This window comes from Asterias rubens, chromosome 7 (assembly GCF_902459465.1).
Source record: "Asterias rubens chromosome 7, eAstRub1.3, whole genome shotgun sequence".
Classification (NCBI taxonomy): domain Eukaryota; kingdom Metazoa; phylum Echinodermata; class Asteroidea; order Forcipulatida; family Asteriidae; genus Asterias; species Asterias rubens.
The window spans coordinates 12,460,570-12,473,784 of record NC_047068.1 but is presented as its reverse complement, the minus strand read 5'-3'; the positions used below and the strand labels follow the sequence as shown (position 1 = coordinate 12,473,784).

The 13,215-nt window shown below is 38.1% G+C and overlaps 1 protein-coding gene across 4 annotated transcripts in view; it reads left to right on the top strand.

Annotated features, from left to right (window-relative positions):
- The window catches only part of LOC117292510 (COP9 signalosome complex subunit 1-like), a 36,746-nt gene extending 25,012 nt beyond the window's left edge, over positions 1–11,734 (top strand). For 2 of the 4 annotated variants that reach the window (XM_033774581.1, XM_033774578.1), the window contains 2 exons: positions 1,603–1,655; positions 11,167–11,734. In XM_033774581.1, coding sequence (XP_033630472.1) covers positions 1,603–1,632 — 30 coding nt within the window. In that variant the 3' untranslated portion in view covers positions 1,633–1,655; positions 11,167–11,734. The remainder of the gene's footprint in view (positions 1–1,602; positions 1,656–11,166) is intronic. The other 2 variants (XM_033774579.1, XM_033774580.1) reach the window with 1 other exon arrangement.
- The last annotated feature ends 1,481 nt before the right edge of the window (positions 11,735–13,215 follow it).

Here is a 13,215-nt window from a genome sequence, read left to right as displayed (position 1 = left end):
GAACAAATATTTAAGCCCTCGATTTTGTTAGCCTTAAAGAAAGACTCTGCTAGGGTCGAAACGTCAGGCCACTAACTATTTTTTTCTTTTATACCATAGGTCCTTTTTGGTTTGTGAGCAGTCTGTAACAACAAATCCTATTTTCCCGTATTGTTATTTGGATGTGGAAAAAGTAAAATCGATTTATTTATGTATTCATGTTTAAAACAAGCACGCCATTGTTGTCTAGAAAATCTTTCAGTACTAAGACACAAATTCCTGGATACTCGGCTGTTGGACTCAGTACTTGAATATCAGAGTACCAGGTACGAAACACTTCTTGTACTTGATGGCCCACGGAAAAACAACACACTTTAATGGGCCCCAACATTCAAATTCACGCCAGACTTGCGCCTCTACAATGAGGCTATTGACCTTTGGACACGCCCCCATAGCTGAGGTCAAATAATGCGCGACAATCAGCCAATGATGTCTCTTCTTTTCAAAGAGGGAACCATTTTTACGCTTTTGATGCATCTTTCGTTATAACGCCTACGTGGGAACTTCTTAGAAAAAAATATCCTTACCATGGGTTGAAATACAATCAATGACCTACGTGACTGCACAAGTGAAAAGACTGCTCCGCATTTACATGTAACACTATCAAAAGATCATGCTCACACATTAGAGTTGCCCTCAAATGTGCAAATATCCAAATGAAATAGCTTAACTTTACTCTAGCGCTGTTGTGAAATGTATTAAGTAATAATCATCCCATAAACCACAACAGTTTTCGCATTTGTTTCCAAAGAAAAGTCAAGCGGATTCTGATTCGTCTTGTTGGTGGAAATTTAATTTAACTTCATCAATATTGTTTTTAAGCAGACTGAATCTGTTTTGCCATCTCAAAATAGTGTTTGTGTAAATAATATGCAGTGACATAACTAGGGGCACAGGAGAGCCCCCCCTACCACTATTGATGTTTATTGCCAATTGCCCTCATTGCCCCCACCCCAACCCAGTTTGAAATCTGGACTTAAAACTCAAAATTACTCAAAAAATAAGTTACATTTTAGGAGCTTTTAAGTAGTATTTTCAGTGTTTTTTTTGTTTGTTTTTTTTTTTCACTTTTTATTTACATGACAGTCAATGAACTTGCTTTTACCTCCAGGGCAGATTATCTAGCAAAACATTGTAAATGAAATAAGAGTGCTGAAAGAGTGGCTTGTTAGGAATGGAAACTAGTTTCAATGGGAGACTTTCTGGGACGATAGAGGGCAGCAGACTTACCGGGTAAATCCATTGTTCTCAGAATTATGCGCATGTTCAGAACTACGTAGACAATGGAAATTTACCCGGTATGTCTGCTGCCGCCTAGCGTTGGAAAGTCTCCTATTGGCCGGATGTGCTCCCCTAGGAAAAAATGGTGCAGCCCCCTTTTACCCACGTTTCGTCACTCAAGTTACGTAAACAGCAACCTTTTTTTCCTGTTCTGTATTATTATTATTATTTATAATTTTGTTCAGTTAAAAGCTTCTTGTTTTCTTTTTGCTTGTTTGCCTTTCAGTTACTTTTGTTTTTTAGTTTGAGGGGTTGTATCCTTTTTTTGTTGTTATTTTACAGATTCAGCCCCAGGGTCAGGCACAGTCTTGAAATCAGAGTAAAAATAACCGGAAGTAAGTTCATTTTGTGTTTTTTTCTTTTCTTTTGCTTTTCTGTTTGTCTTCTGAGCTTTTCCCCTCTTTTTCTCCAAGAGAGTTTGAAGATATTCACTCAATAATTGCCCCCCAAAAAAATAATGGCCTGACACTTCAACCCTAGTGTAGATTTTCTTACAGGCTAAATGACAACATATCAAACATGAACATAATATTCTAATTGTTACAGAAGTAGTATAAAGTGCAAAAACATAAATAGAGAGAGGGGGGTGGGCATAAACCACCCAGAAAACAGCAAGGGGTAAAACAACGAATAAAGATCTAATGGGTTGGAGGGATGGGGCTGGTTTGACCAAGAGTTAAAAACACAAAGTACCGAATCAAAAGTGGGGAAAAGGGAGAAAAAGTAATAAATTAGTGAATGAGGCAGATATCTAAAATGGAGGATATCAGTGGGGAAAAGGAGAGGCTAAGACAAAAGGTTATTGTTTTAGTCATTTCCTTTTTTGATGTTCAGACCATGGGGTTGAATGGTCTGAAGGCGCCTTATCCTCAATTATCTCGGAGATCTCCCTTACTTAGACAAACATTCTCAGTTGTCACTCGATAATTCTTACACTTGTAAAAGTATATTTAATTAATGTCAATTTCAAAACTGTTTGCGGCCTTTTATTGTTTTTATCTCTCTATGGTATGTATTCCCCCCTGTTGGCTTTCGTGTACATGTACCTCAAAGTTAAGTGGTCCAGATTTTCATTTTACTTGAGTATGACAGATATGTTGGCCTTTCTCTCCTGTTTTGTCAGCCATTTTGTCACCTTTTGTGCTTCTCGACTCGTTTCGTGTGCTGCTGCTGAGCGATTGGACTTAATTCAATTCAGACAGAAACACAATAAATCCTTTGGGAAAGATAAAATTGAATCATTTCTTGTACAACGACTTCTTCGTTGGTCACAACTGAATGGGGATGTCGAATTCATCAGATTACATCTAGTGTTGTTTGTGTGTCACGTGGCTCAGCTCAGAGCAAGCCTTTTTGCATAGCAACAGCCAGACGTTTTTTGTTATGCAATACACAATACACATTCGTCGAAAATTGTTTAAGGGCGTTCAAGGATTTGCAGGCCTCAAAATAACCCATGGCACCCACAGCAATTGATGTGGTGCCTTGTGCTTTTGCTTGACCTTTGCAAAGCTCCCAAACCAATTTAAAGTATCCTCGGCTGTGTAGGCAGGGAACTCCGTGCTTAAGCGTATTACATAGATGTTTGCTTGTACACATGCATACTTCGTGCTACTAGGCATTAAACGCTTACCCAGCTAGGGCAGAAATTTGGCACTGGTACAGTAAGTAGAGAATGATGGTTGTGAGCGCAGAATGGGAGACTTTCTGGGACGATAGAGGGCAGCAGACTTACCGGGTAAATCCATTGTTCTCAGAATTATGCGCATGTTCAGAACTACGTAAACAATGGAAATTTACCCGGTATGTCTGCTGCCGCCTAGCGTTGGAAAGTCTCCTATTGGATAGTCGCTGAAATTGACAAAGTTAAGCGGAAACCTTGATCTGACATAGTTTGAGGGGTTTCAAAATGAAGCATTCTGTTGTCACCAAACAAGTCAGTGTACCAGACATTATTCAAATTTGAAGGGATGAAGAGGTTCATTAGAACTTTTGCGGTGATTTACGTTTCATAAATTTTCTTCAAATCTACACCCACTCCATGAATGATTTAGGAAGAAGATATTTTTAAAGTAATTTTGTTCATGATTTGACATGAGCGAAGGTATCTTCACTGCCGTCCATCCTCTTAGAGTTCTACTTTTACTGTCGGCAACGTTGGATGGAATCAATTGAAAATTGCAATCCCCTGGAGGATTTTGGGGGTTGGCAAAATTCAAAGTCACGTCGCTGTAGCCGTGGCATATTTACAATGGACAATGGAATTGAATTTGTGGAACACTGTATTGATTTTTACATTAAACGTCGAGCGTATGTGGGATTAGAAAATTTAATTTTAGCGTCAGGGCGGTTGTTTTTTTCAGTTAAAGATCCACTCAAGGTCTTCTGATAAAGAACAAACAAAATCACCAAACAAAAGCTGGGTTCGTTTCTGTGGTAAGACTTAACAAAAATATTGTGTGTGGATAGTACTCTATGGTCAGAATGTATTAATTACTTGGTCACAAGCTGTTGATAGTGTAAAACATTGTGAGAAACAATTCCCTCTGAAGTAACATAGTTTTTGAGAAAGAGGTAATTACTCACTAAATTATTTGAATCTGAGTAAGACTTCAGGCCTGAAGCCTTTCTCAGGTATCTGAAAGCCCACATATTAATTGTGCAACAAGGGTGTTTTTTTCTTTCATTATTTTCTTGCAACTTGGATGACCAATAAAGCCCAAATTGTCACAGACTTGTCATTTTTGAATATGTGTGGATACACCAGATTCTTGGTCTTTGACAACTACCAAAGGTGTCCAGTGCCTTTAAGGTTTTGTTTTACTTCAATCCCCACTCTGCCATAGACCTTTTCGCAAATACCGGGGCGCGCGCGTAAAGCTTGGAATTAGGTGCATTGTGGTCTAGCTGGTATCCAAATTTGATCCATATATATCCCACAATGCACCTCATTCAACAGTCTGCACTTGCGCATTGGTATTTGCGATAAGGTCTATTTGTGGACGTTTATATCAGTCACTGACGTACACATTGGGGGGGGGGGGCACTCTCACGACAGTTTTCTCCTGGTTGTTCCACTTCAGAGGTCTACCTATTTGTTTGTCGCTGTATTTACAGGATTCTGTTGCTAGGTTACAGTCAAGGATACCACATAAGGCCTCCGGGGAGGCTATCAATCTCTGGTAGAGGCTTTTGTCCGGCTTCGTTGAGACGGTGGATAAACCACTGATTGCGAGGTCCCTTTGAAACTGTACCCCTTCATCCGAACCCGGCTGCAGATTGGTCTCTGTATGTCTTGCTGTTAGGGACTCGTATCCAGTCTCAGGCGGGAATTGATAATTTAAAAAGTATATATGTAGATCTAGCTGTAGTGGGATTGGAAACTCGGGAGAAGGTGATTTTGTGGAGGGCGATGGGACAGAAGACGAAATTGGTTCATCTTTTAACTAAATAGTGGTGAACTTGTAGCAGGAGTTTAAACCAAGATAAACACCAAGTAGAAAACATTCCATAGACCTCATTTCAATTCAGCGGCCTTTACCTAAACTTAAATTTGCTCCAGAATGCCCCACAGTTTTGAAAAAATCCTTGGGAGCACCCTGATGAGTTTCAGGCTTGGAATTTCATCTTTGAGAGGGAAAGGTCGTTCATTTCACTTTGCGCGGGTCGTCCACTTTAAAACCAGCAAGATGGGACACTTTCGAAGGAACACAAAGGGCAAGACCACGGGGCAACAGAGGCAGTGGCCTCCATGAGTTTAAACATAAAGTAAACAAAAGACAGAAATAACACCCGTAGAAATCACTCTATTGTGGGAAACTACAAACATTCTCTCTCTATATCTTCATCTGTCTGTCAACATCTTCCTTTACTGTCTGGAAACCTCCTCTGGGGTCCTATATCCCACATTGGTCGACGTGCAAAAAAGCAGGTGCAGACAAAACCCAAGGCATACAAAAAGTCCCAGATATGTAGTGCTAGTATATGAGCGTTTATTTAGCATTCTGGCTCTACTTTTTTTACGTTCCCAAAGAATACAAACATTCCCTTATGAGGGGTAGAAGCCACTGCCCTAGAGCTATCTGCACTGCCATTCAGGTAGTTTTTTTAAAGGGGCTAAAAAGCACTAAACTTAGAGATCAAGCAGTGGGTTGTACTTTAAGCCTTTTTGAGGTATGGCTGACAGGATAAGAGTTTATCTTTGGTTTGGGTGTATACAGACAAATTCACCCAAACCTTGTAGTGGCATTGTGTCCGCCATATCTCAAGAAGGCTTATAGCAGCCAAGAGGGCTAACACTTTCAAAAGACAGTATTGTCACACCATCACTAAGGATGTTCCCCTTAAAGTATGTTTGTTAGGCTCGTCTAACCTCTTGCCAAAATGAAGACTTGTACTAAGAATGGATTTATTTACCAAAGTGGATTTCAAAATGGAGCCGGATATTATTAACATTTAAAAAAAAATTGCTAGGTAAGTTGACCCCCTTTTTCCTGTGGTCAGAGACCCTTCAGTATCCACTTTAATACTCCAATCTATAATAACTCAACACCCAGTGTTTGGACTTGATGAGCAATTGTTCATTTAGGCCCAAAACTCTCACAATCGAAATCTTCTTTTACTTCCCATTTGTGCTTGTCCCCTGCACACCGCACCTGTACACAGTATGACCGACGAGCATTTACAAACAGTGCACCGACAATCTATGTGTACCTATTCACATTTATTAAAGCCATTGGACACTTTCGGTAAACAGTATTGTCCAAGGCCCACACTTTGTGTATCACAACTTATATATGAAATAGCAAACCTGTGAAAATTTAGACTCAATCGGTCATCGGAGCCGGGAAAAAATAACGGGAAAACCCACCCTTGTTCTCCGCACGTTTCGTCGTGTCATAGCATTCGTAATTCTCGATAGAATTGATAATATTGTTTTAATGTTTTCTCAAAAAGTAAAGCATTTCATGGAATAATGGTTCAAGAGAAATCTTTTACCATTACCTTCTGTAAACCTTGTAAGTTATTTGTAACTCCGAAAGTGTATATTGGCTTTAAGCATCGGGCCTGATCTCTTGAATCCTTTAAAGCTATGTTATGTGTAATTTAAGTCAAATTTAAGTTAATTTGATTCAGGTTAGAACTATTGTTGGTTGCTCTTTGTAATATCCTTTGTAAGTTCAAATTAGGTCGTTTAGAAAAGCACTTTGGAACCATCGAAAAAGGCAACTTATAAATATTTAATATTTATAAAGTGCCTTTATTATTGTGGTTAATATGATTATCTGCTGATTCTACTCCGCACCAGTAAAATAATAAGCATGACAAATTTGCAAAAGAACATAATCTATCCAGCAAGTAGATACACACATGGTGTTGTCGCAAACCAAATTTTTATTTATACCTCACCATGCAATATCTCAAAACCCATCAAATATTATTGTTGTTATTTAGCAGTGACATATCCTACATATCCAGATAACTTTCTGAATTGCATTTGGACGATGATCTGAATTGCATTTGGATGATCGGGATCTTTAAAGTAAATATTGTTATAATGGGTGTATTATTAAAATATACCCCATTAAAGCCATTAACTTTCGGAACATGAAAAAAGAAAAAGTTCACAGATTTACAAAAAACTTACAGGGTTTACAGAAGGTAGTGGTGAAAGACTTCTCTTGAAATATTATTCCATGAAATGCTTTACTTTCTGAGAAAACATTATAACAATTATCAATTCTCGATATCAAGAATTACAACCTTTATTTTAAACACATGTCATGACAAGGGTTGTTTTTCCTGTTATTTTCTCCCGACTCCGATGACCGATTGAGCCTAAATTTTCATAGGTTTGTTATTTTATATATATAAGTTGTGAGACACGAAGTGTGGGCATTTGAACAATACTGTTTACCGAAAGTGTCCAATGGCTTTAAAAGCACTGGACACCTTTGGTAATTGTCAAAGAAGCCTCAGGTTCAGAATCCTTCTCTGAAACTACATTACTTCAAAAATGAGTTTGTTTCTGACAATGTTTTGTGATATCAGCAGCTCTTCGGTCCTCTTTATCAAGAATGTTTGTTGTGTTTACCAAAGGGTATACCGACCCTTTATAAATCAAATATTTGCACTGCATCTAAATAATTTCTTAAATTGATAAATTACACAGGGATTGATCTCTCTAACAGTAAAACGTCAGATATATATCAATCGTCAGAACGTGGTTATATACAGAAAGTGTTGATTTCCCAAGAGATTTCATTTCCGTGTAGATTGCACTGTGGTGTGGATTTCTTGCTTTTTCTGCTTCAAAAATTCCACTCGGAGCATGTACATGGCCCCCCAACCCTTTCTTTGCCAATGTCTGATTGCATGTAAGATTGAATTCTTTTCACAACCCCTTTCACAATCAAGAAAAATATTCATCGGTGAGTGACTGTGGACGATTATACCAGGAAAAATTAGAAGTATTCACATTGTCAGCAAAAAGACTTGAGTGAGTGTCGCAAGTTTTGAAAGACTTAAAGGTGTGATGCATTTTTAAAACCAAAAGGGAATTTCTGACCAGTCAAAGGCTCGAATTCAATGCTGTTTTGATAAAATATCATCAGAATTCAAGAATAAACAGAAAATTTATTGTACTTCATACCATGTATTTGAAATTAGATGCCATCAAACGAATTTAGATTGACAACAAATTGCACTTTAAGAGTGGCATTTTACATTATTTTATGGGAAAATGAGTGGATCACAAAACTGAATTTGAGCTCTTTACAGTTTTGTTTTAGGCTCTCTCGAACCTTTAAAAGCCAGTCCCTACATAACTATCAAAAGTTTAATTAATTGTTTGTGGTTCTATCCGTCCTAGGATAGTTCCATCTTTGGAGACCAATTCACTGTTTCTCAGGTTTCATGGCTGGACCACAGTCTTCAGAAATCTTGTTTTTTGAGTGATTTTCTAGACTTGCCATTCCGAAATTTGTCATTATAAATAATAAAAATGCAAAACATCCCCTCAGACAGAAATCATCATGATCATTGAGGAAGCCAGGTGTCTGCTACCTTTTGTTGATGTAACTTGAGTATTCTTGTAGTTGCCCTCCGGTTAAAATATAATGGAGACGATAATTATATCCCACAATCTAGCTCAGCGCTGTACTCCAGAATAAGGCTATCAAATTTCACTTTGTCATCCTGACAGAAATGAGAAATCTTTGATGGTTTTATCTGCATTCAGACCGTTTTCTTTTGTGTGCTTGTTGAAAATAAGTAGGTTTTTCTTTCTCAAGGTATAGGAGAGGACATCAGTAGAAGCCCTGTGGGTTTTATATAGACAACCCTCCCCCCCCCCCCTCTCCCACAGCATTCTCCTCCTATCAACTGTCATGTGAATTTGATTGTATAAAATGTGACAAGAGTAAAAACGAAAAAAGAGAAAATGGGATTAGCTGTTTCAAACTGCTTACCAACCAAAAGGGCCTATGGTATACTGCAAAAAATAGTTAATGGTCTGATGTTTGGACCCTAGCTGAGTCATTCTCTTAAATTTAAGATCGCAATTCAGTTTTTTTTTTTTACTGCCAGTGTCTTTTTTTAATAAATATTGTTGAATAAATAAACCATTAATATTAAAATATTAACTCAGTCATTGTCTTTTAAAAAATATAAGCATCTAGCCATTAACTATTTTTTGCAAGTATAACTCAACTAACAAACTACTTCTTCTCTAGGAACTAGTCACGTGCTGGATACTGTTTTCAAAAGCTCCTTGAAATATATAACTGAATTGGTAACCAACAGGGTGGGGGAGGGGGCTGGTTGACTGTTGGTTGATAGGCCTCAATTAAAACTAAGGCTTCTGCTTTGCTCGGGCCTCAGATTTGTTACAGAACTTCGAACACCTGGTCTCAATTCATTACTTTAAAAAAAATTTCTTCAAAGCAGAAACGAGCAGGATACCAGTCAAAATTTGTACTTGTGACTTGGTAGTTTTGCTGGTAACCTTATTCTGGTAAGCGTAGTTTTGTTATGCTAAATAGCTACTTTTTGTGCGTAAGCAGCTTTATGAAAGTGGGCCCTGGATGAAGCCTAAGCCATAGTTTTGAAAACGACCAGATTCTGCTGTACAGAACATATTAATTTTCAAAATCTTGTCATTATTCTTTGAAACTGCTCTGCTGAATTCCAAATTTGTTGATGTGTTGTATAATTTGCAGTTTTAATGACTTCATATGTTTTTAGGAACATCTATTAGTACGTCTTGCGCTCGTTTAATATTCCGATCATTTAAGCCATGTGTGGGTTGCCTGTCGCCGACTTCTACGTTGATTGTTCTTTAATTTATGCAGAGAGCTTCTTCAAATTGTCTGTTATGCCATTCTAACGTAGACTTGTTGGTTTTTATCCTCAAGCCAAAATGAATAAAAAAAATAGCAGTTATCTGCTGATTCAGCACCTCTATATCTTGTTCCCCGTATACCATAGCAATCTTGACTACTGATTTTCATTATATTCATAAACAGAGCCAGACTGGTATCCCTCCCAGTCATTGAATTGACCAAACAAAATGGCTTTTCCCCCTGAGGGAAGCTTTCTTGTTAACAAATATGAACAAAATTTGATTTACAAAATCTATTGCTCAGAGTTGTTTATCAGACATAAATATTTATGTTGATGAATAGAAAAGATTAAGTTAAAACACACAGACCGAGGTGTCGCCGCTACACTGTCCATATTATAGCAAATGTGTATGCTTAGGGTCTTCATGATGACATTTGCTAACTGATAGTGCGGGTCGACTGTTGCCGCCAGACCTTTTTGTTTTGTTTGCAGACCGGTTTTAATTGAGTAAGACGGTGCGCAGGGGTTTGTTTTCGCTGCTCCAACCGGGAAATTTTAATGGCACTGCCCCCGACCGGCCGGCGTTAGATCTTGAGATGTAATCTGCCCCCCAGACTGATGTCATCTCGTCTTATGGGAAATGATGTTTTTATTGTGCGGATATGATCATGTCGAGTTGACTGGCATGTTTTTTATGTAAACACAGGTCCTTTATGCATTTGGCTTTTACTTTTTTTTTTATATTTGCGGGAGAGATCGTTGCTGACACTGTTTTTTGTTTGCACTTTTTTGATAAAATTGTGAAGCTTCACATGTTGCAAGAGATGAAATTAGTAAGTGGGTGACAAAAATACTATTTGTATTTTCTGCAGGGATGAACCAGTACTGAGTTTTTTAACAGTTAATTTTCCTCAGTTTTTAAGAGGTGAATTATGGACTAACAGAATTATTGCTTTCTTATTCTGGTATTTAATTGTAGATATATTCTTTGTCCATATTTGTTATCCCGGTCTTTTTTCTCTTTCTTTTTTTCCTTCTTGCTTGTCATAATTTTGTTTTATTGTTATTTTTTTATTCAACCACTGTTGTAAAATAAGTTGCAAATCATCAGTATTCTACTATGATATTTGAAAAAAGGCCCATAAACCATATAGTCAGTTTTACACACAAGCAATTTTGAACATGATCCCTTTCCTTTGGTAAAACTAGGCACCTTTTTTCATGCAAATTGTATATAAACCAGCAACCAAGTCATGAAAATAAATACCCAAAAGGGCTAATTAATAGACCTGTAAGGTAGGTACATCTCAATAAAGAACGTCTAAGACATCACACCACACTGATGTCATGGCTTATCTTTCAAATGTCTTTCATTTTAATGGCACTTCCGAGAAGTGCCTGGTTTTGTCTCAAGGCATCACAGTTCAATCAGAACAAATCTCCCCTCACGGTATTTCAATCGGTTTCTAAGGGATTTGTGTGTCTTTACGTTTTCTTATTCAGAGCCCACCAAAGGATGGATGTAATGCAGCAGATACATTAATCACAATGAGTACAGCCACGCCATGACGACAACACTCTGAAGCTTTGTATACGATAATCAGCCCTGGTGAAGCTATACTGTTCCAAATGGGATACAAAGTTCATTTTTTATTTATTTCCATTCTAGCAAAGACATCAAAATCACTTGAGGAGAATTGGAAACAGGGGCATAACGAGAAGAAGCCAAAGCTTGTGGTAGGAATGCCCAGTCAAACTAGTTACCCCGATTGGAAACTCTTTTCTCCCGATGGGGGTACCAATGGTTCCCAATTGGGGCGAGTCGGGGTGACAACACTTACCCAATTTAGGCCAATATGGTTATTGCCACCCAACTATCCAGAATGGGGTATACTGTGTTGCCTTGTTTGGAACCCTTGTCTCCCAGTGGAGGTATTAATGGTCACCAATTGGGAAATGTAAGTTGGTGACAAACACCTGTGCGCAGTTTAGGCTAACACTAGTTGCAGGATCATTGTCATCTAAGATATATCCCAGTTTGGATATACTGTTACCCCCCCCCCCCCCCCCCACCCCCACCCTCCCCATTGTAACCCTTGTTCAGGGTTTCAATTGTTCCCAACAGGGTAATTCAAATGTAACAAAAACACCTGCCATGTTAATACTAACAAGATCATTGTCTCCATACCCATCCGATTTAGTTTTACCCTGATTGAAACCACTGTCTCACAGGGAGGGTATCAATGATTTCCGATTGGGGAAAACCTAACCTAACTCCTTCCTAAATAATGTTAACAGGATCATTGTCACCTACACTATCCCAATTAGGTTCTCCTTTACCTTGTTTGGAACCATCAACCCCCAAAGAGGATATCAGTAGTCCCCAGTCAGGATTTCTTTTCCCTCGCTAACAATTCCTTATTTCAATTTCAAACTTCACCCTTTCAGATTGTACATAATGTATTATTATTAATATTTCTCAGTGTTAGACTCATAATTGTGCAAAGGGAAGCAATTACACAAATGACTTAATTAAGTGTTTGAATTGTCAAAGACATTAACGTATTATTTCAGAAGTTGGAGTCCAAAAGAAATAGCATGTTGCATGTTACCTCAAGTTCACACACTGTACAGTAACACACTGGAATAGCGCAATTAAGAGTTACTGTTGATGATGAAGTTGAATGCATTAGGTCATACAGGGTTTGCCTTTAACTTTTTCAGTGACTCGCCAGCATGATCAATCAGTTGGTCATTTCACCAGTCGCCAAGCTTTAAATTTGTCCAAATTAGGATGCTGTAATTTAACTCTGAACCGGACCACAATTTTGACTGATCCTTGGGTGTTTTACTTGGCATTGGGCCACTGTTCCATCATTCATAAAAGTAGGAATGTTTCTAACACTGGACTATCCAGCCAGACTATCATTTGAAGAGAATTGTGAGAGGTCCCTCATGTGTTTTAACGGGTTATTGGCCAGCGAACTATTAATGAAAGTCACTACTTGAAAAGCTTTGAAGAAACAAGGGGCTTGCATTTACAAGTAATGAAGGATAAAATATTGAAGGTTCTTCAGGCAATCATTTAGGTTAGAAGCTGGAGTTTTAAATATTCATAGATACTTGCCATCTCAAATATTGATGTATTTATGAAATGACTTTCATATTCGTCAAAAGATGACAATTTAGTTGGCGAGTCGATGCATCACAGGGGTGGGCGTCTGCTGTACATGGTTTGCGCTACTTAAGGCTCCAAAACTGGCATGTGTTTCTGAGTGATTTTACCCAAACTCTGTAATAACATTCTTCACTGGCGTTTCTTGTAAAAGAAATTGATAAATCTGAGAGGAACTTGCAAAAGAGAGGAACCTGAGAGGAACTTGTGTATAAAAAGGCACAAATATTTTCCTTTTATGCATTCATTCTCAAAGAATCGCTTTCTATGAGTTTCTGGGCCCAATTTTATAGAGCTGCTTAAGCACAAAATATAGCTAAGCACATCAGAATTATGCTTACTAGAATACATTACCAGCCAAAATGCCAATTCTCATA